At 46.2% G+C, this 22,203-nt stretch overlaps 1 protein-coding gene across 1 annotated transcript; it reads left to right on the plus strand.

Moving 5' to 3' along the window:
* Nucleotides 1-307: 307 nt before the first annotated feature.
* On the plus strand, nt 308-20,069 carry CIMIP4 (ciliary microtubule inner protein 4). The gene is made up of 6 exons (XM_064590233.1): nt 308-329; nt 1,325-1,423; nt 4,346-4,788; nt 5,556-5,700; nt 19,343-19,453; nt 19,653-20,069. The coding sequence occupies exons 1-6, from the start codon at nt 308-310 to the stop codon at nt 19,748-19,750; spliced, it is 918 nt and encodes a 305-aa protein (XP_064446303.1). The 3' UTR covers nt 19,751-20,069.
* The last annotated feature ends 2,134 nt before the right edge of the window (nt 20,070-22,203 follow it).

Raw genomic sequence — 22,203 nt, forward strand, 5'->3', positions numbered from 1 at the left:
TTGAGGCACTGGCATTGGAAGTGACCTGGGCTTTCCAGAGAGGGCAGAGTCTGCAGGGGTCCAGGAGGCAGGCCAGGGGGGGATAGGTGATGGCGGCAGCATGGGGGAAGGGGCTTGCTGAGTACCAGAGAGGACTGGAAACAGCATGGAGGGACCTCTGGTCAGGGGCTGGGCAGATGGCTGCAAGCCTCCCTGTTTAGCTCTCTGCTCATCCTTTTCTGCAGAGACTGTGTCATCTGGGATGACCAAATGTGTTTCTTTGTCTACAGGACTAAGATTGGAATTATCTATCCCAGAGCAAGAGTCGATGGAGCTGGGCCACCGAGCAGGTAGGACAGGCTGACCAGGGACATGCTGAGCCCATTCAGGGCTTCTGGACGGGTGCCCTGCGGGCAGCAGGGAACAGCCCCTTCTCCTCCTCCCTCGGTCTCACCTGGGCCTCCAGACCCACTGTAGGGCCCTGACTTCCTCCGCATTCTATTTGAAGATAGAAATCAAAGGGAGGGGAATATTGCTGGGCCCCTCCCCTCTGTCCAACCAGGGACTGCAGCCCCACTGCAGTTCCCCTCTGCGGGGATCAGTGGGGAAGTGTGCACCCAGAGGGCAGGGCTGAGGGAGACCCCAGCGGGGGCCAGGGCTGGTCAAGGGGGTGGAAGGTACATGTAGGTCCTGAGTAAGCCCAGCCCAGGGAGTGGTGTGGCCCAAGGAGGGGTGAAGGGAGTGTTCCAGGAACAGGGAACAGTATGGGCAAAAGTCTGGAAGTGAGAGGCCTGGTGCTTTGGTGGAGCCCAGGGAAGTCAATATGGCTGGAAGGCTGGAGAGGCAGGTGGGGGAGAAGCCCAGGCTGGGTCCTGGGCCTGATCCCCGACGTGGGGGCTCTGCTTTCAATGCAGGGGTGACGGGGTCAGGTCAGCTCTGACAGGGGCCCCACGGTGAGTGGCCATCCAGTGAGACTCGGCTGCTGGAAGCTTTCTCCAACAACCTAAGCACCCAGGCCTTGTTAAACACTCGGATTCCAGCCTCTTCCAGGGAGATTCTGATGCAGGCCCAATGCAGGGAGGGGCCCAAGAATCTGCAAATGTCATGAGTGGGGAAGTGGGGGGGGGGGGAATTCTGATAAAGGGCCAAGCCGGGAAAACTGACCACGGACCATTTGTCTCATGACACTAGCAAGCGAAGCTGGATTCACTCTGCCCTTTTTACGGCAGAAGGGATGGGGCAGAGTTGCAGTGAGGCTCCTCGGCTGCCAACAATCACTCATTCATTCAACAAACAGCTCCAAGAGGACAGGCGTTGGCCTTTTAGTTCCCTGTTGTGTCCCCAGTGCCTGGGCCTGACACAGGGCTCCCTCAGCGCGTGAATTGGGTCAATATCGGCTCTCTGAGCCAGGGCCCGGCCAGTGAAGCGCTCATCACCCCAGAGGGTGGGCAGGGGGCTCAGGCAATTCTGCTATAACATGCTCGTAGATGAGGCAGGCGGGCGCGCGGCCTGGGGGAAACGGGGAGCTCTGCTCCTAGAGTCCTGAGCCCTGCATCCTGTGGGACTCCAGGCGGAGCCCCTCGCTGTGCCGGGAGCAGGAGGAGGGGCCCCGGCTGAGCAGGGGGATGCTGAGTGTACTGCTTTCACTCTGTTGAGCAGGGCGCCCTCCCTACCTTGGAAACCTCAGTTGTCCCCAGAGGCGTCCCTTGACTTGGCTGCCTGCTTGCTGGGGCAGAACCAGGACTGGAGGGAGGGGAGGCCTTCTGGTCTCGGGGAGGGCGGGGGAACAGGTTTTCCCTCTGCCTTTTGTGTAGATGACAAAGGAGCAAGAATGAAAGAGTATCTGATTTCACTGGTGGCAGGGAGGGCGGAGGGAAGGAAAGGAGGAGGCAGGCGGGCTTGGGCATCAGCTTTCTCTGTCTCCACTGCCCAGGGGAAGGGTCTGCCGTTCTTCGTGGGTGGGCAAGAGGGGTTTTTCACAGAGCACCACCACCCCTTGGTGACAGCACAGCAGGGTCCGGTGAGAGCGAAATAAAACCCCCAATGGCCTCCCAAACCCGCTGCTTTCTAGCAGCCTTCTCGGAAAAGCAAGGCTAGAACAATCCGAATGACCGCAAGTGGGGCCGCTACTAAATCCTGCCGGGTTTGAAAGGGAAGTGGGGTCTGTGTCTGCTGCCATAACTCAATCCTCAAGGCCCAGTGGTACTTTTTTTTTAACAGCAAGTTACAAAGCAATACATATAATCCAATCTCATTTAGAAACAAAAGCAAAGCACTACTATGAATCCTTCAAGAGGGCTGGAGGAGCCATCTAGAATATTTTGGAGGGCAGCTCACCAGATGTGTTTACAGCTGTCGCCTGGGATTGAAGATTGGGGGGCAGGGGGCGAGGTCAAGGCTGTGTGTGTGTGGTGGTGGGGGGATGGGGGTGGGCAAACGGCTCCTCTTCTGTATTTTGCACAGAAAATACAAGAAAGAATAAGGTAAGGAAGAATTTATACACCACCTGGGTGTTATCATGTGTAACATGTTATATAAATTGTGTTAGGTCACGATCAGGTTGGTTGTCAGATACACTGTTATTTATGTGACTTACCCGCCACTTCTTAAAGAAAGAGAAAACCCTGCTGGTTAGATCAAGGGTCACCAACTGCCAGATGCAGCCTGATGTCAGCGGTATGACCATGAAAAGAAATGATGTGTTACACGGACGATGCACAGGGTTCCTCTGGGTCTGCTGGCCCCGCCGCCCCCTACTCCCCGGGCTGGCTGACGGCCTCCACCCACAGCTCCGATGCACCGGGCTTGTCTGGTGGGCACTGAGGGAGGTCCAGGATCAACTCACCCGTGGACCCGCCTCAGCGAGACTGCCACCTCCCATCTTGGAGGGAAAATGAGAAGGTTGGTAGCCATAGTGACAGAGAAAGGGAAAACCCAGGGTCGTGAGAGAGGTGTGGAGCCTGCGGCCAGGCCAGCGTGGGGTGGGTGTCAGGGAGGACTTCCTGGTAAGATGACATTTGAAGGAGCTGAAGGTAGGATTTTCTCAGGAAGAAGGAGGCGCAGGCCCTCAGGTAGCAGAACCAGCCTGGGCAGACACTGGGAGGTGGGACGGCACAGGGCATGGCTGGGAGAGAAGGACTAGCTGGTTTGGTGGGAGCCAGGGTTGGGTGAAGAGAGGGAGGAGGCTTGCAGGCTGGGAGCAGGGGCCCCCTGGGACTGGGAGTCAGGGCCAGAAGGGGAAGGGACCTGTGGGGGTGTGAGAAGTGGCTGGGGTGACAGCACCTGAATAGTGACAATAGCCGAGGGAAGTGGGGGTTGGGCAGCAGCTCTGAATGGGGAGCAAAGGCCTGGCCATCCAGCTCTGTGACTTGGCCAAGCCAACGATGCCCTCTGGCAGGTCCCACGGCTGCTGGTTTTCTTCACTGGTTCGCTGGAGGGTTCAAAGAGGGGAAGGGAACTAATCAAATGGAGCTAGGTTCACTAAAGCACAGAGACATTAAGGTCCCACAGCTAGACCTCAAGGCTGGAGAGTCTGGGGCTGCCACTCCTATTGTCAAAAACAATGTGGGGTGATCCCATCTGGTGGGAGGCTTGGCAGACTGAACCACCTGCTTCCTCTGTCTCTCCTGATTTCTCCCCTGTGCTTCTGGCTCCTGTGACTTCTCTCTGTCCCCATCCCTTTGATGCAGGCTGGCTGGATCTGAGGATCCAGAGAGGGGTCCCGCAGCACCAGCCAAGACGGTCTTTGGCTTCACACAGGATAGAAATCAAATGCATGCTGAGAGGAAGTGAGAGCAGTTTACTGAAGACAGAGAGAGAGTGCAGATACAGAGTGTCTGGGAGCCTCAGAAGGGAAAGGACAGTGAGTCTCGTCTTTGCACGGGACCGGGTTTGTATTGAGGACGGTGGTGGTCCAGTGCCCTGTCTTCTCAGGCATCCAGGAACAAAGATGCGTGTTTAGGTGTCCCCATAAGTCACTTACGCCCTGGAGCCAGGGGTCTTGGTGAGTCGGCGGTCTTGGAAAATGTTCATGTCACTCCTTAGGTACTGTCTATTGTTCCAGAAGACTCCAGAAAAATCATTAAATCCTTGACCTTTATGAGGACTGTCTGTTCTGTAAGGCGTGTGTGAGGCAGGGGTGCAAGTCCCAACAAAAGTAGAGGCAGCAAAAGGAGCAGAGAAAGCAGTTTCTCGTGGGGTCCCTTCAGTTTCCCTTACCTTCTTTTGCTGCTCTGAGGCTCTGGGGCTCTGTGTCTTTCCTTTCCCCCCTCCCCACTCCCATCGCTGTCTCCCTTCCCACCCCCCACTCTGCACTCATCTATTTCCCTCCCTCCTTCCCTCCCTCCCTGCCTCTCTCCCTGCTTAGGCACAACGACTTTGCCCAGGGCCCATCTGAACAGCAAGGAAGACCAGCAGGACACGAACCCCTGGAGAACTGCCCCCAGCCCTTTGGACACCTCCAAGTTCAAGTACGAGGCCCCAGTCTCCCCACAGCAGACTCTGTACCGGGGAGGCCGCCGCCTAAGGCAGGTCCACCTGGAGGAGGTCAGGACTCCACCCCCATCGGTCATCAGCAGCGACCGTCTGTGCCCGGGGATGGACCCCCAGCGTGGGTCCCCGAGGAAGGGAGGCTACAGACCCTCCTCGAGGGAGAGCAGGGCTTCTTTCCGAGAGGGGGCTCAGCTGAACCAGGGGCTGAAGGAAGGCCCCAACACAGGAGCCCAGGGCCAGAGGAGCAGCATCATTCCTGACAACATTCGTCACAAGTTTGGGAGCAACGTGGTGGACGAGCTGGTCTCTGAGGAGCAGGTATCCGAGTGGGCACAGGAGGCCAAGGGTGGCGGAAGCGTTATGCATGGAGACTTACGAGGACCCCCAAGGAGCCTGCTCTTGAGCACAGAGTCCCTACAGTAATATCATTCAAGAGGAATGTTGACTATGCCAGGCAGAGCCCAATTTAAAGTCTTCACATAAAACAATTCATTTGATCTTCCCAGTGAGGAAGGTACTATATCCTATGGATAAGGAGCCCAAGGCTTAGAGGGGTTCAGTAAACTAACCAAACTCACCCAGGTCTATGGGATAAGGATCCAAGCTGGGCCAACATATTCTGGGGGCCTGGCCCTTACTGACTTTTCAGTTATAAGGCTGGTGTTGGATTAGATGCTTTTAACTTGAACAAGTCTCCTAAAGGAGACAGCATTGACTGGGAATCAGAAGACTTGGGTTTGACCGGGTGAGTCTTGCCCTGAGGCCCAGCTTCCTCATTTATAAAATGGCAAGAGTAATGTTAGCTTATGAAGATCTCTTCTGATGATAAACAGTAGGTGCTCAAAGCAGGGAGGAGGTTCTATAGTCATTACCATCACTTGTGCCCGTCTGGGAGGTGGGATGGTGTGAGGAATGGAGGGCCTTCAGCTCTCCCGGCTCCCAGCCCTGGGCCTGGTTGAGGCTGCAGGGTAGGGGTGGGGTAGGGGGTGGCAAGGTCAGGCTAGAGGGAGGAGGGATTGGAGGGGAGATAGAGGACTGACCCTGCTTCTCTATCCTTTGTCTCTTCTCCCTTGCTTACTGCCCAGGCTCGAAGGGCCATCGGTGAGGTCTCTGAGGGCCAGAAGAGGGCAAACTCATGGCCCAGCAGGACCCAGAGTCCCATGAAAATCACCTCCATCTTCTCAGACTACTATGATTTGGGCTACAACATGCGATCAAATTTGTTTCAAGGTCAGGCCAAAGGGCAAGGGTGAGGGCTGTCAGGACCTGTAGATCCCAAGCCACCCCTTCCTGTACCCCTAGGGGGTCTGAGACCCAGGACACATTCCTGGGGGCACGGGACACTCATTACGTGGCCACCAAGGGCCCTCTCTGGGCCAGGCTCTGTGCCTTGCGCTGGGAATATCCAGGCCCCAGGCAAATGTGTTCTCACCGTGCAGATGATCCATCCTAGTTGGCAAATAGCTCCTCACTCCCTCGGGGACCTCTGGTGTCCTAGTCTGCCAGAGGGAGGCCTGGGCACCCCTGGCTGGCCTGGGCACCTCTGGTCACAGCGACAATGTCAGGCTTCCTAGGTTCAAAGCTCAGCTCTGCCACTTCCTGGGTGTGGCCTCAGGCGGGATCCTTCACCTCTCTGGGCCTCGGTCACCTTCTTGGCACCATGGGGATAATAATGATGACGTGGCCCTCACTGGGTCATTGACAGGGCTCTGAAATGCCACTTGAAGGTGCTTGGCCTGGGGCTGGAAACGAGAAGCTGGCAAGCCATTGTTTTTCCTTCCCAGAGCTGTGGTGGCACCATCTGGGGAGAAGGGTGGGTTGGAGGTTCGGACAGCAGTGTGCAGTGTTTCCTGAGGACCAGCCGTAGTCCTGTTTGTTTGGGGTGAGAGCTATTAGCTCCATTTCAGGGACTCACTGGAAACAGTTTGCCTAAGATCTCTCAATAGCAGGAGGTGGATCAGAGCTCAAATCCACGTTTTTCTCCTGCCTCCAAAGCCCCAGAGTCTTTCCTCGGCTTTGGGTCACCTCCCTACCTATGACCCCGTTCCCAAAGTGGTTTAATGGCCTGCTCAGCTGGGGGTCCACAGCCTGCCCGCAGGGGCCTCTCTCGGCTCCCGCGTTCGAGTTTTGCCTCATTGCCAAACATGACATCCTTCTGGTCCTCTTCTTTCTTCCCTCCGTCCTGCCAGGCCCTCTCCCGTGCCCCCAGGGCCTGGCGGACCTCCTCACCGGGCTCAGATCCCCGTCACCCAAGGAACCAGACAGCCACGGGAAGCCTTTCTGGCTCTTTCTTTGAGCCTGGAGAAGCGGTGGTGCTGGAGGAGGGAGAGAGAAGACAGCTCAGATTGTCTTCTGTTCTGGGCCTCAGAGTTCCTGCCTTTCATTTGTCCCCGTAATAATTATCACCCGAGGGTGCGGACAACCTTATATGGTAACGTCTACCCAGACATAAAACAATTGTCTAAAAGACATCTGTGCATGTTTCGCCAGCCTGAGAAACAACCTTGGCAGCTGTGCGAGGGGTGGTGCTGGAACCAGCGCGAACCAGCTTGTACCTACCCGCTCAACAAGAGTCAGTTGTTCTATTTTCCCTAACTGGCATCGCATTGCTATCTTACGGTGAGCCGCGGTAGTATTTATACTCCAGACATTGGCAAGCACCGTAAATTCGGGCTTCATTCAGCCTTGGCACCAGTGGGCTTCACCTCTTCTTCACTCTTGTTTCTACCCACTGCGTCAGCCTTGCCCTTGCTGATCCAGGTTGTGGCTGAACCAGAGCAAGGGAGAGGAACTCAGACAGGAGATGGGCTCGGTGGGGAAGGCCGCCAGAAAATCTTTTCCCTTGGCGGGGTCGGGAAGCCAGGGGAGGGTCTCAAGCAGGAGAATGGTAGTGTTGGTTAAAAGACCATTCTCGTTGTCGTTGAGAATAGTTGCAGGGGAACTGGGGCGGAAACGGGGAGACCAGTGAGGAGTCGACTGCAAAATATCTCCCAGGTAGGAGAGATGATGGTGGCTTGTCTAGGGAGCAGGGCTGGGGCCCTGCACAACTCTGGAGGTACCATTGTACAGTATGGTAGGATTCTGGGTATTTGTGTAAGCTGGAGCCACAGAATATGCTAATAAATGGATCTGGGGTGTATGAGAGAGGAATTAAGATTGATTTCAAGGCTTCTGACCTGAAAGCCTGGGAGGACAGAGTTCCTATTTCCTCAGAGAGAAGGTTCCAGGAAGAGTGGGTTGAAGAAATCCTATCCCATGCTGAGTCATAAAGAAAATCTTTTATAGAGTCTTCTAAAATATTTAGTTTTGCTTTTCACAGTTAAGCCTTTAATCCACCCGGAGTTGATTTCTGTTGTCAGTGAGAAGCAGGGATTCCTGTTTAATTCCTCCTTTACGTGGATTACCAGTTGTCTCAGAACCCTTTACTGGGTAGTTTCACCCCTGCCCCCAGGGACCCGCAGTGGTACCACTGGTGTCCACCAAGCTTCCACGTGCGCAGGGGTCAGTTTCCAGGCTCTCCATTCTGCCCATTGGTTGACTATTATGCTTTTAATGACCAAGTATGAGAGGTAGTCTGGTATCTGGTTGGGCACATATCAGCCTGCTTCTCCACAACCACCACCAGCTAAGGTTTGGCTATTTGAGGTCCCTGCCTCTTCCATAGAGATTTCAGACCCACCTTGTCAATTTCTACAACAAAACAAAAACCCTGTTGAGATTTTAATTGGAAATATGTTGAATCTACAGCTCAAATTAGGGGCAACGGTCAGCTTTATGATAAGGAATTTTCCAATCCATGAATATGATAGGCAGGTCCATTAATTTAAATCTTCTTTCAGTATCTGTAAATTACATTTTATAATTTTTTCTATAAGGACTATGCAGTTTTCTTAGGTTTCTTTTTTTAAATTTTTATTTAAATTTTAGTTAACATATAATGCAATATCGGTTTCAGGAGTAGAATTCAGTGAATCATCACTTACATACAACACTAGTGCTCATCACAACAAGTACCCTCTTTAATACCCATCACCCATCTAATCCAACCCCCACCCTCCTCCCTCCATCAATCCTCAGTCTGTTCTCAATCATTAAGAGTCTCTTTCCCCCTCTCCTTTTTTCCCCCTTTCCATATGTTCATCTGTTTTGTTTCTTAAATTCCACACATGAGTGAATATGGTATTTGTCTTTCTCTGACTGACTTATTTTGCTTAGCGTAATACCCTCTAGCTCCATCCAAATCATTGCAAATGGCAGGATTTCATTCTTTTTGATGGCTGAGTAATATTTCATTAAATATATACACCACATCTCCTTTACCCATTCATCAGTCAATGGACATTTGGGCTCCCCCCATAATTTGGCTATTGTTGATAACACTGCTATAAACATCAGGTGCATGTACCCCTTCAAATCTGTATTTTTGTATCCTTTGGGTAAATACCTAAATAGTTAGGTTGTAGGGTAGTTCTATTATTAGTTTTTTGAGGAACCTCCATACTCTTCTCCAGAATGCACCAGTTTGCATTCCCACCAACAGTGTAAGAGGATTCCTCTTTCTCCACATCCTCGCCAACACCTGTTGCTTCTTGTGATATCCCATCGTGGTTTTGATCTGTATTCCCTGATGATGAGTGATGTTGAGCATCTTTTCATGTGTCTATTAACCATCTGATGTCTTCTTTAGAAAAGTGTCTATTCATGTCTTCTGCCCATTTCTTAACTGGGTTATTTGGTTTTGGGGTGTTGAGTTTGATAAGTTCTTGATGGATTTTGGGTACTAACCTTTTATCAGACATGTTGTTTGCAAGTATTTTCTCCCAATCCGTAGACTACCTTTTAGTCTTGTTGATTATTTCCGGCACTGTGCAAAAGTTTTTATCTTGATGGAAGTCCCAATAGTTCATTTTTGCTTTTGTTTCCATTGCCTCCAGTGATGTCTAGCAAGAGCTTGCTACAGCCAAGGTCAAAGAGGTTGTTGCCTGAATTTTCCTCTAGGATTTTGATGGTTTCCAGTCTCACATTTAGGTCTTTCATCCACTTTGAATTTACTTTTGTGTATAGTGTAAGTGGTCCAGCTTCATTCTTCTGCATGTTGCTGTCCAGTTTTCCCAACCCCATTTGTTGAAGAGACTGTCTTTTTTTCCATTGGATGTTCTTTCCTGCTTTGTTGAAGATTAGTTGACCATATAGTTTTAGGACCGTTTCTGGGTTCTCTATTCTGTTCCATTGGTCTATGTATCTGTTTTTGTGCCAGTACCATACTGTCTTGATGACTACAGCTTTGTAATAGAGGTTGAAATCCAGTAGCTTGATACCTCCAGTTTTATTTTTCTTTTTCAGAATTGTTTTGGCTACTTAGTGTCTTTTGTGGTTCCATACAAATTTTAGGATTGTTTGGTCTAGCTCTGTGAAAAATGCTGGTGGTATTTTGATAGGGATTTCATTAAATGTGTAGATTGCTTTGGGTAATATAGACATTTCAACAATGTTCTTCCAATCCGTGACCATGGAATGCTTTTCCATTTCTTTGTGTCCTCTTCAATTTCTTTCATAACTGTTTTATAGTTTTCCGAGTACAGAGATCTTTTACCTCTTTAGTTAGGTTTATTCCTAGGTATCTTATTGTTTTTGGTGCAATGGCAAATAGGATCAATTCCTTGATTTCTTTTTCTGCTGCTTCATTATTGATATATAGAAGTGTAACAGATTTCTGCACATTGATTTATATGCTGTGACTTTGCTGAATTCATGTATTAGTTCTAGCAATTTTTCAGTGGAGTCCTTCTGGTTTTCTACACAGAGTATCGTGTTGTCTGCAAATAGTGAAAGTTTGACTTCTTCCTTGACGATTTGGATGTCCTCCATTTCTTTTTGTTGTCTGATTGCTGAAGCTAAGACTTCCGGTACTATGTTAAATAGTAATGGTGAGAATGGATATCCTGCCTTGTTCCTGACTATAGGGGAAAGGCTCTCAGTTTTTCCCCATTGAGAATATTAGCTGTGGGTCTTTCATATATGGCCTTTATGGTGTTGAGGTATGTTCCATCTATGCCTACTTTGTTGAGCTGTTGAGGGTTTTTATCAAGAATGGATGCTGTATTTTGTCAAATGCTTTTTCTGGACCTGTTAACAGGATCATATGGTTCTTATCCTTTCTTTTATTAATGTGGTGTATCACATTGATTGATTTGTGAATATTGAATCAACCCTGCAGTCCAGGAATAAATCCCACTTGATCATGGTGAATAATTTTTTTAATGTCCTGTTGAATTTGATTTGCTAGTATTTTATTGAGAATTTTGCATCCATGTTCATCAGGGATATTGGCCTGTAATTCTACTTTTTAGTGGGGTCTTTGTCTGGTTTTGGAATCAAGGTAATGCTGGCTTTGTAGAATGAGTTTGGAAGTTTTCTGTCCATTTCTATTTTTTGGAACAGTTTGAGAATAGGTATTAACTCTTCTTTAAATGTCTGGTAGAATTCCCCTGGGAAGCTATCTGGCTCAGGACTTTTGTTTGTTGGGAGATTTTTGATTACTGATTCAATTTCTTTGCTGGTATAGGTCTGTTCAAATTTTCTATTTCTTCCTATTTCAGTTTTGGTAGTTTGTAAGTTTCTAGGATTTTTGTCCATTTCTTCCAGATTGCCCAGTTTTTTGGTGTATAATTTTTCATAGTATTCTCTTATAATTGTTCACATTGGTTGTGATCTTTCCTCTTTCATTCATGATTTTGTCTATTTGGGTCCTTTCCCTTTTCTTTTTGATGAGTCTGGCTTATCTGGTTTATCAACTTTATTAATTCTTTCAAAGAACCAGCTCCTAGTTTCATTGATCAGTTCTACTGGTTTTGTTGTTGTTGTTGTTGTTTCTATAGCTTTTATTTCTGCTCTAATCTTTATTATTTCCCTTCTTCTTCTGGTTTTAGGCTTTATTTGCTCTTCCTTTTCTAGCTTCTTTAGGTGTAAGGTTAGGTTGTATATTTGAGACTTTTCTTACTTCTTGAGGAAGGCCCGTATTGCAATATACTTCCCTCTTAGGACTGCCTTTGCTGCATCCCAAAGGTTTTGGACTGTCGTGTTTTCATTTTCATTTGCTTCCATGTATTTTTTTATTCCTTAATTTCTTAGTTAACCCATTCATTCTTTAGCAGGATATTCTTTAACCTCCATGTATTTGAAGTCTTTCCAATTTTTTTCTTGTGGTTGACTTCAAGTTTCATAGCTTTGTGGTCTGAAAATATGCATGGTATGATCTTAATCTTTTTGTACTTGTTGTGGGCTGATTGTAATCCAGTATGTGACCTATTCTGGAGAATGTTCCATGTGCACACAGAAAAAAAAAGAAAAAAAGAATGTGTATTCTGCCGTTTTAGGATGTTTTAGGATAAAATGTTCTGAATATATCTGTTAAGTCCATCTGGTCCAGTGTGTCATTCCTTGTTGATTTCCTTGTTGATTTTCTGCTTAGATCATCTGTCCTTTGCTGTAAGTGGGGTTTAAAGTCTCCTACTATTATTGTATTATTATCAATGAGTTGCTTTATGTTTATTATTCATTGATCTATATATTTGTGTGCTCCCAAGTTTGGGGCATATTTACAATTGTTAAATCTTCTTGATGGATAGACCCCTTAATTATTATATAATGCCCTTCTTTATCTTTTGTTACAGTCTTTGTTTTAAAATCAGTTTGTGGGGCACCTGGGTGGCTCAGTTGGTTAAACATCTGACTCTTGGTTTCAGCTCAGGTCATGATCTAAGGGTCATGAGATCGACCCCCACGTTGGGCTCTGTGCTCAGTGTGGAGTCTGTTTAAGATTCTTTCCTTCCCTCCTGCTCGTGCTCTCTCTCTATAAAATAAATAAATAAATCTTTAAAAGAATAAAAAAATAAAGTCTAGTTTGTCTGATAAAAGTATGGCTACTCTGGCTTTCTTTTGACCTCCATTAGCATGATAAAAGGTTCACTTTCAATCTGCAAGTGTCTTTAGGTCCAAAAAGGGTCTCTTGTAAACAGCATGCAGATGGATCTTGTTTTTTTTTTTTTTTTTTTTTTTATCCATTCTAATACCCTGTTTTTTGATTGGAACATTTAGTCCATTTACATTCGGAGCAACTATTGAAAGATATGAATTTAGTGCCACTGTGTTACCTGTAGAGTTGGGGTTTCTGGTGATGTTCTCTGGCCCTTTCTAGTTTTTGTTGCTTTTGGTCTTTTTTTCTCCACTCAGAGTCCCCCTCAAAATTTCTTGCAGGGTGGTTTAGTGGTCATGAGCTCCTTTAGTTTTTGTTTGTCTGGGAAACTCTTTATGTCTCCTTCTATTCTGAATGACAGTCTTGCTGGATAAAGAATTCTTGGCTGCATATTTTTCCCATTCAGCGCTTTGAATATATCCTAGCAGTCTCTTCTGACCTGACAAGTTTCTGTGGACAGATCTGCTGTGAACCTGATCTGTCTTCCCTTGTAGGTTAAGGACTTTTTCCCTTAAAGTCCTTTCCTTAAAGCTGCTTTCAGGATTCTTCCCTTGTCTGTGTATTTTGCGAATTTGACTATGATATGCCTTGGTGATGGTCAGCTTTTGTTGAATTTTTAAAAAAATTTTATTATGTTATGTTAATCACCATACATTACATCATTAGTTTTTGATGTAGTGTTCCATGATTCATTGCGTATAACACCCAGTGTTCCATTCAATATGTGCCCTCTTCAATACCTATCACCAGGCTAACCCATCCCCCCACCCCCCTCCCCTCTAGAGCCCTCAGTTTGTTTCTCAGAGTCCATAGTCTCTCATGGTTTGTCTCCCCCTCCGATTTCCCCTGCTTCATTTTACCCCTCCTACTATCTTCTTCTTCTTCTTTTTTTAACATATAATGTATTATTTGTTTCAGAGGTACAGGTCTGTGATTCAACAGTCTTACACAATTCACAGCACTCACCATAGCACATACCCTCTCCAATGTCTATCACCCAGCCACCCTATCCCTCCCACCCCCACCACTCCAGCAACCCTCAGTTTGTTTCCTGAGATTAAGAATTCCTCATATCAGTGAGATCACATGATACATGTCTTTCTCTGATTGACTTATTTCGCTCAACATAATACCTTCCAGTTCCATCCATGTCATTGCAAATGGCAAGATTTCATTCCTTTTGATGGCTGCATAATATTATATATATATATATACCACATCTTCTTTATCCATTCATCTGTCGATGGACATCTTGGCTCTTTCCATAGTTTGGCTATTGTGGACATTGCTGCTATAAACATCGGGGTGCAAGTACCCCTTTGGATCACTACATTTGTATCTTTGGGGTAAGCTTTTGTTGAATTTAATGGGAGTTCTCTGTTTCTTGGATTTTGATGTCTGTGTCCTTCCCTAGATTAGGGAAGTTTTCAGCTATAATTTGTTAGAATAAACCTTCTGCCCCTTTTTCTCTCTATCTTCTGCAACTCCTATGGTACGAATGTTATTACGTTTTTTTTTTTTTTTTTTTTAAGATTTTATTTATTTGTCAGGGAGAGAGAGACAGAGAGCAAGCACAAGCAGGGGGAGTGGGAGAGGAAGAAGCAGGCTCCCCGAGTAGCAAGGAGGCCGATGCGGGACCCAATCCCAGGACCCTGGGCTCATGACCTGAGCCAAAGGCAGCCGCTTAACCGGCTGAGCCACTCAGGCACCCCTTGAATGTTATTACGTTTTAATTAGTCGCTGAGTTCCCTAAGTCTGCCTTTGTGGTCCATTACCTTTGTTTCCCTCTTCTTTTCAGCTTCATTATTTTCCATAATTTCATCTTCTATATCACTGATTCATTCTTCTGCTTCATCCATCCTCATTTTTATGGCATCCATTTGGGTTTGCATCTCGGTTATAGCATTTTTAACTTCAGCCTGACTAGATTTTAGTTCCTTTATCTCTGCAGTAGGGATTCTCTAGTCTTTTATGCTTTTTTCAAGCCTAGCTAGTATTCTTACAATCATTGTTTTAAATTCTGGTTCAGACATCTTACTTATATCTGCATTAAATCCCTGGCCATGAGTACTACTTCCTATTCTTTTTCTGGGGGAATGAATTTCTCCATCTTGTCATTTTGTCCAGAAAAGAAAAGAAGAAAGAAAGAAAGAAAGAAAAAAAAAAAACCCAACAAAACAAAAAAGCAAAAAAAACCCTAGATCCTATGTGTGTTTTGGTCTGCTTGTTAAAAGAATCTAGATCCAAAAATAAAATAAAACAAAACAAAACAAAATAAAATAAATATATAATAAAAAATTTAAAAATAATAAAAGTTTAAAAAGAAATTAAAAATGAGAAAATAAATGAAAAAATAATAATTAAAAACAAAGAATAAAAGTAAAAAGAAAGCTAGTCCCCTTTCCCCTACAGCTGAAGCTTTCCAGCCCTTTATGATCAGTAGACTTGGTGTCCCCAAGTTGTTTGAGCCGTCTTCCGGTGGGAGGGGCCTGTTGTACTGACTCTCAGGCTTGTTTCAGTGGAAATGCGACTCCGGTGCACAGGGCTCAGTGTAAACAGTTCCAGTCTCCACTAGGTGGCGCTGTTTCGCTCCCTGAAGGCTTTCAGCGCTCAGGGTGGGATGGGATAAATATGGCCGCCCAGCTCTCCAGCCCTGGAGATGAAAGTTTGCACCCCCGTCCTTCAGGGAGCCCTCACAGAAGAGCAATCACTCTTGTCTCCCCAGTTTCCATCAGAACTCTGTGTTCTTCTTGCTTGTGTCTGAGCTGTTTTAGGTCAGGCATGTGATAGATTTCAAAACTCCACATTTTAGGGACTCCTGGGGAGCAAACCTGTGCTGATCTCCTGGGGGAGGGTCTCCACTGGCTCTTGCCATTTGCTGGCCCATCCCAGGAAAGCTGTCGCATTCAAAGTTTGTCGCGACACAGAGCAGAAAGCTGGCACCTAGACCGCTGCTCCCAGCTGGCTTCCCTACTCTCATGCCTGGGAACAGGACAGCACTTAGACACTTCCTGTCTTCCTGTGACGCCAGGGATCCTCAGACCACCCTATCACTCCTGGGACTCTGCCCCACATCACCACCTGAGCACCTTTAAGCCAGGCACATGCCCCATGGTAGCGGACTTCTAAAAGTTCTGATTTTGCCCTCTGCTGCTTATAATACTTCGCGGTAGCCTCCTTAAGCAGCCTCCCTCCCCACCACAGTACCTTCAGTTTTGCCTCCCCCCAGTCAACTCTCTGCACCTCCTACCTTCCAAAAGATGGTCGCTTTCTACTTGCAGACTTGCACTTTTTGTTCTCTCAGACTTCTGATTGATTTCTAGGGTGTTCAGAATGATCTGATGACTATCTAGCTGTATTTGAGGGACCAGACAAGCTTAGAGTCCCCCTACTCTGCCATCTTATCTCCTCTGTTAGGTTTCTTTAGAAGAACTTATCTTTTTTTTTTTTTACTGCTTCTTACAAATGGTATCTTTTTTTAAATGACATTTTCTAACTTTGCTGCTTGTATACACAGATGCGGCTTTTACTTTTGCATATTAGTCTTTCTTTTGTCCTGAAGTCTTGCCCAGCTCACTTGCTAATTCCAAAATTGGTTTGTAGGTTCTTTGGGGCTTCTTCTTAATACTAATAATGGTTGCATTTATACACAACATATGACATGTGCCACCAGGCACGGCTCTAAGTATTTTAGACACTTCCAATTTTCACATAGCCGTGGGTGCCACCATTCCCACTTACACATTGATGCTAGGAAATGTTAAAATAACCCGCTTAAGGCCACACAGCTAGAAATGGTCAGAGTTGGGATTTGAGTTCTGGCAGCCTGGGGCTGAGTTCACATTATTATTATTATTACTATCATTTTTTAAGATTTATGTATTTATTTGGGGGGTGCAAGCAAAGGGAGAGGATCTTCAAATGTACTATTTGCTGAGCACGAGCTGGACCCGGGGGCTTGATCTCATGACCCTGAGATCATGACCTGAGCTAAAACCAAGAGTCAGACACTTAACTGAATGAGCCACCCAGGCGCCCCCTGAGTTCACATTATTAACCACTAGGCTCTTCCCACCTTTATACCATCTCTCCTGGCTGACTTGTCCAGGAGAAGAGTGCATATAAGCAGGGAAAGCCACTAAGCTCATTGATTCTAACATTTTACCATTACATATGACATTTTAAACAATTTTGAAGATATCTTTTATCAGATTAAGGAGAGCCCCTCTTATTCCTAGTTTGCACATTATTTTTTTAAAAATTATGAACAGGTCTTGAGTTGTATTAAGTAAGTGTATCTTTTCTGATGATAGCAGATTTGTCAATTTCTCCTTGTAGCTCTGGCAATTTTGCTTTATCTATTTTGAGATTATTCTAATGCAGCAAGTTTAGAACTATACATCGCCTGAATGCATTGCAGTGGTTTTTATTTATCTCATATTTTTATCTCGCAATGCCCTTGCCTTACAGTCTTATTTGTCCGATATCAGTAAAATGCAACCAGATTGCTTTTGGTTAGTATGTGCTTGGCATATCTTTTTCTATACTTCCATGTTTATCCTTTCTCTGTGTCCTTTTGTTTTACATATGCTTTACATAATATATATTTGGAAAATATCTTCTGTAGTCTGATCATGTTTTTTTGCATCAATGGGGCTTAGTCTATTTATATTTACACTGATCCCTGATACATTTGGAATTATTCCTATGACTTTATTTTGTGTTTTCTGTTGGTGCTGCTTTTTTTCCTCCTTCCTTGTTTTGCATTTGAGTGAAGTTTCTTTTTTTCCAATTTGTGTCTTTAATCTCCCATTTTTTAGTGGTTACCTTTCACATTTTTACACGCATAGCTAACACATTCGGAAGTTGAACAAGATATTTAGGCTTTCCTGAATAATATAAGGATGCTAACAGGCCTCAATTTTATTCTCTCTGCCCCCATCTCAGCTTACATGTTATTATTTTACCGAATTTTAATTCTACAGAAGCGAAGTAGTTTAAGCTGTGGATTCTGGGGACACAGGGTCTGGTTTGGGCCCTCGATCGTTAACTTACCTGCTGTGGGACTTTAGACAAGTGACTTAACCTCTCTGTGTTTCCGTGACTTCAACAGTAAGAGGGGGATAATAATCATACCTACTTCTCAGGGTTGTTGAGAAGATTCCATGAGTAAGCTCTATCAAGCTCTGAGAATGTGCTTGGCACATAGTAAATCTTCAAAGATGGTTAGAGATCATTGTCATTATTTTACCCCATAAATTAAAACCCATGTATATTGTGTATAATTTATGTATATGCATATGTATTGATGTAAATACACATCAATGTATGGCCACTTCTAAGATTTCTTTGGTTCTGGTATTTCAAGTTTTACTTGGATGTACTAGTTAAAGAATTCTTTTTACATATGCTGATTGGGAAACTGATTCTTGAGTCTGAGAATTCATATATTGCACCAATTCTGGAAAAATTCCCACTATGATTATCTTTTTAAATGCTACCTCTCCAGTTTCTCCAGTCTTACCTTCAGAACTCCACTTACACATGTATCAGAACTTCATCTTAGCATTTTCATATTTTCCGCATCTTTTCCCCTCTTGTATGCTGCATTCTAGTTAATGTCTTCTTCTTTTTTTCCTTAGCAGACTCCATGCCCAGTGTGTAGCCCAATGCAGGCCTTGAACTCATGACCCTGAGGTCAAGACCTGAGGTGAGATCAATAGTTGGATGCTTAACCAACTGAGCCACCCAGGTGCCCCCCCTAGCTAATTTCTTTAGCTATATCAACTGGAAGTTGGCCATTTTTTTCTTAGCTGCATCTCATCTGCTATTTTCCTTGTCCCCTGAATTTGCTTTTATTAAACATTCTGATGCCAATTTTCAAACTTAAAAGAAGAGAGAATAATTTAATGACTACTATGTTGCACTTGTAACCCAGCTTCAGCAATTAATCCATGGCCAATCTCGTTTCATCTTTTCTCCCACCCATCCATCTGCCCACCCCACATTATTTCAAAGCAAATCCCAGACATCTTATCATCCATTGAATTTATTTTTCAATTATTATAGGTTTTGTTTCTGAAATCCCATTTGCTTCTTTTACTAATCTGTTCTTTCTGGGTAATTTCTTATTCTTTACTGATACTTTTATTCTCTTTTTCATGATTTCAAACATTAAATACACTTATTTTATATTCTGTAACGGATCATTTGAATCCTTGCTATCTTTTGGGATTTGGTCCTCTGATGTTTCTGCTGACTCTTGATCCTGATAACTTATTTGTGTGTGTGTGTATTTTAACTTCCACATAGAAATACATTTTCTTTTAATTTAAATTTTAGTTAACATACAATGCAACATAGAAATAAATTTTTTTAAAGATTTTATTTATTTATTTGAGAGAGAGAGAGAGACAGAGATAGCGAGAGAGCATGAGTGGGGAGGAGAGGGAGAAACAGGTTCCCCACTGAGCAGGGAGCCCAATGCAGGGCTCAATTCCAGGACGCTGAGATCATGACCCGAGCCGAAGGCAGACTCTTAACCGACTGAGCCACCCAGGTGCCCCTAGAAATAAATTTTCTGAAAACACAGATATTAATTGTCCCATGCCAGATGGTCCAACAAATTTCCAATAATGTAATCTTCCCAATCTTGCAAGAAAATTTTATTCCTTTGAATAGATAAAGAGACCAAAGCTCTGAGAGGTTAAATACTTGTCTGAGGCCACACTGTTCATAAATGCCAGAGTTGGTGTTTGAACCCAGGCCCGCCTCTCCACATCCCTGCCCTCCCACAGTCCACCATCCATAGGGAAACTGACACCCAGGTATGAATCCTTGAGTGCCTGACCTCCGTTGACTTGGGGCTTCTGGGGGTTTCTTCATGGGGTTCCACAGGAGCCCCCGAGGAGACGAAGAGCCTCATGAAGGCCTCCTACACCCCAGAGGTGATTGAGAAATCAGTGAGGGACATAGAGCACTGGCATGGCAGGAAGACGGACGATCTGGGTACGCGGGGTGCTGGGCTGTGGGAGGCGGGCGCTCCCTTACCCGGGCAGCGTGTGTTGGCCCCAAGGTGCAGAGGGAGACCAGAGCAGCAGGTAGAGCTCTGGGGTGGGCCTGGGAGAAGCATGGATCACCTCTGGGGCCCGGGCACTCCAGAAGTCCTCTGGGTGATCTGGGCTGGCTCTTTCCCTGCTCTCTGCAGGACGGTGGCACCAGAAAAATGCGATGAATATGAACTTACAGAAAGCATTGGATGAGAGATTTGGAGAAAAGAGCAAAAACAAGAGCTCAAAGTACTAGATACGACTGGGAAGAGTTGCCCTCCACTCAGAGAAAGCGCTAACAATAAAGAAAAACACAACTGAATGTTCTCCTCTTCTTGTTGCTTCCCTTCACGTTGGGGTGGGGGCAGATGTGCGGTACTGGAAAGACCAACTGGGGGAGGAGAGAAGCCCCAAGAGCCCAAACTCTCCTCAGACCTTCCCCCTAGACATACACCCCTTCCCTCATAATTCCAGGACAGGATGTGGGAGCTGAGCGCCGCTTGGCTTCTCCCTCATGTCCTGTGGGAGGGGCCTCACAGTGGACACTGCGGGAGTTTACCTTGCATGCCCTCCCTAGCTGAACCCCGATTATTTTCAGACATCATTCCTCCCCCAGGAACCCATGGACTTCAGAGAAATCAGGCATGCCCCCCCCCCCCCCCCCCCCAGTGCAAGGGTGGGTTTGATTGGTCTCAGGGTAATTCTCGCCTCTCTCCCTGCGCACACAAACTGATTGGTTCAGAAATGGGCGTATGACTCAAATTGGGCCAATGAGATGCAAGGAGAGGTGCGGGTGTGTGGAGCCTTCTGGGAAATTCTTTTGTCCACTGGGAGAGCTGGGAAGCATCCCTCTCTCCTGTTGTGTTGAGTGAGGAATGATGCAGTGCAGACTGCTCCTGGCGGAAAATCTGGGACCGGAGGAATCGCAGACGCTGGGGCACGATCTGGATTCTCCTTGACCTCACTGAGCTGCTCCATCCACCTGGCCAGAAGCCACCACTTCTGGACTTCTTATAAGGCAAGCCTGGGCAACTTTTCATTGTTTAAGACAAAGTCATCATTAGCCAGTCAAGGTCCCTGGTAACAACAGGGGAGGGACCTGGGGACTGGGTTCCCAGGGAAGAGTTCTCCAGGGATGGGGTTCCAATTTAGACCGTCATGTCTACCAGCTGATCCCGAAGGGCTTTACCTGGTGGGTCTCCAGGCCAGCAGCAGTGTCACTGACATGCATCCTCAAAACTTGTCCCACTCATGGGTTGTTGTTTCCTGTGTTCCAAACCACCCTTAAACCAAGAGGCTTAAAACGACAATGATCATTTATTTGCTTGTGATTATGCAATTTGGCTCGGTGTGACTCATTTCTGCTCCATGTGGCGTCTGTTGTGAGAATGACAGCCATTCTCACATGCCTGGTACCCGGTGGGGATAAGTGCCATAGCTGGGGGCTGCCTGGGCATCACTCTCTCCCCATGGGGCCTTCCCTTGTGACTAGCTTGGGCTTCTTCTTGACATAGTGATGGCATTCCAAGGAGCAGCTTTCCAAAGGGACAAGACTCTAGTGTGTAAGAGCTTATCACACCTTGCACTGGCTTGTTAACGTCCCTGTGGTCAAAGGGACATATGGTCCAGCCCAGACTCGTACTAAGAGACTGCACAAGAGTATTAGCATAGGCGGGACAGGTTCAGGTTCAATAACAGTCTACCACAGTGATCACCATGCTTTGGAAAAATTGAAAGCAGATCGCTGTCAGGAGAAGGGGAACCACAAAAGGGAAAGACTTTTTTAAGATAGGATTGGAGCAGGATGCAGCATGGGGAAGTGAGCTTGGTTTGATTTAATATTGATTGGGTACCTAATTATGTACGAGGTGCTGAGTTCAGCTCAACTTCTTTATGGAGTATGTAATTTCTTTTTTTTTTTTTTTTAGATTTTATTTATTTATTTGAGAGAGAGAGAATGAGAGACAGAGAGCATGAGAGGGAGGAGGGTCAGAGGGAGAAGCAGGCTCCCTGCCGAGCAGGGAGCCCGATGCGGGACTCGATCCGGGGACTCCAGGATCATGACCTGAGCCGAAGGCAGTCGCTTAACTGACTGAGCCACCCAGGCGCCCTGGAGTATGTAATTTCTACAAGGCACTGTTCTTGTGCTGGAAAACCAGACTTCATTTTTATTGAGGAGCTACTATCTGCTCATCACAACTTCGAGCTGAAAAAACACACCACCCTGGGTGTTGTAGCAATAGCAGACCTCATGCTATTCTGACCTAGAAATTGTAATATGCCTGGTGCATATGATTGTATGTCCAATGCTTTACACACACAACCTTCTTTCATCCCGACACCAGTCCTCAGAGCTAGAATCTTTATGAAGATGGGAAATCCAAGACTTGGAGAAACCAAGTAAATTGCCCAAACTCATGCCACTAGGAAGCTGGGATCGGAAGTCCAGAAATTTCTGACCAAAGCCATTTTCTACTCTACCAGACAATCGTACTCTCATGTCAACAAATACATACTGAGCACCGCAAACACTCAGCCCTGTTAGGCACTGTGAGGGACAGTGATGTGAATCCAATAAAGTCCTTGTCCTCAAGGATGTTCCGGTCTGCAGAGGACTGATGTGGAAAAGGCTGGCCTTGGGGCTCATCTATCCAACTGACCAAATTGTAATGTGCATCTACCCTCTGACTAGCACTGCCCAATGAATGG

Source organism: Mirounga angustirostris, unplaced genomic scaffold, assembly GCF_029215605.1.
Source record: "Mirounga angustirostris isolate CCGP_5_RB_7025 unplaced genomic scaffold, mMirAng1.0.hap1 SCAF_5, whole genome shotgun sequence".
NCBI classification, from domain to species: Eukaryota; Metazoa; Chordata; class Mammalia; order Carnivora; family Phocidae; genus Mirounga; species Mirounga angustirostris.

Excerpts from the sequence above, each read along its gene's own strand:
- CIMIP4 (XM_064590233.1), top strand. The coding sequence starts at position 308 with ATGGAGCTGGGCCACCGAGCAG. Across the intron at positions 4,789-5,555 it reads AGCTGGTCTCTGAGGAGCAG|GCTCGAAGGGCCATCGGTGA; the intron begins GTATCCGAGTGG and ends CTTACTGCCCAG. Across the intron at positions 19,454-19,652 it reads CAGGAAGACGGACGATCTGG|GACGGTGGCACCAGAAAAAT; the intron begins GTACGCGGGGTG and ends TGCTCTCTGCAG.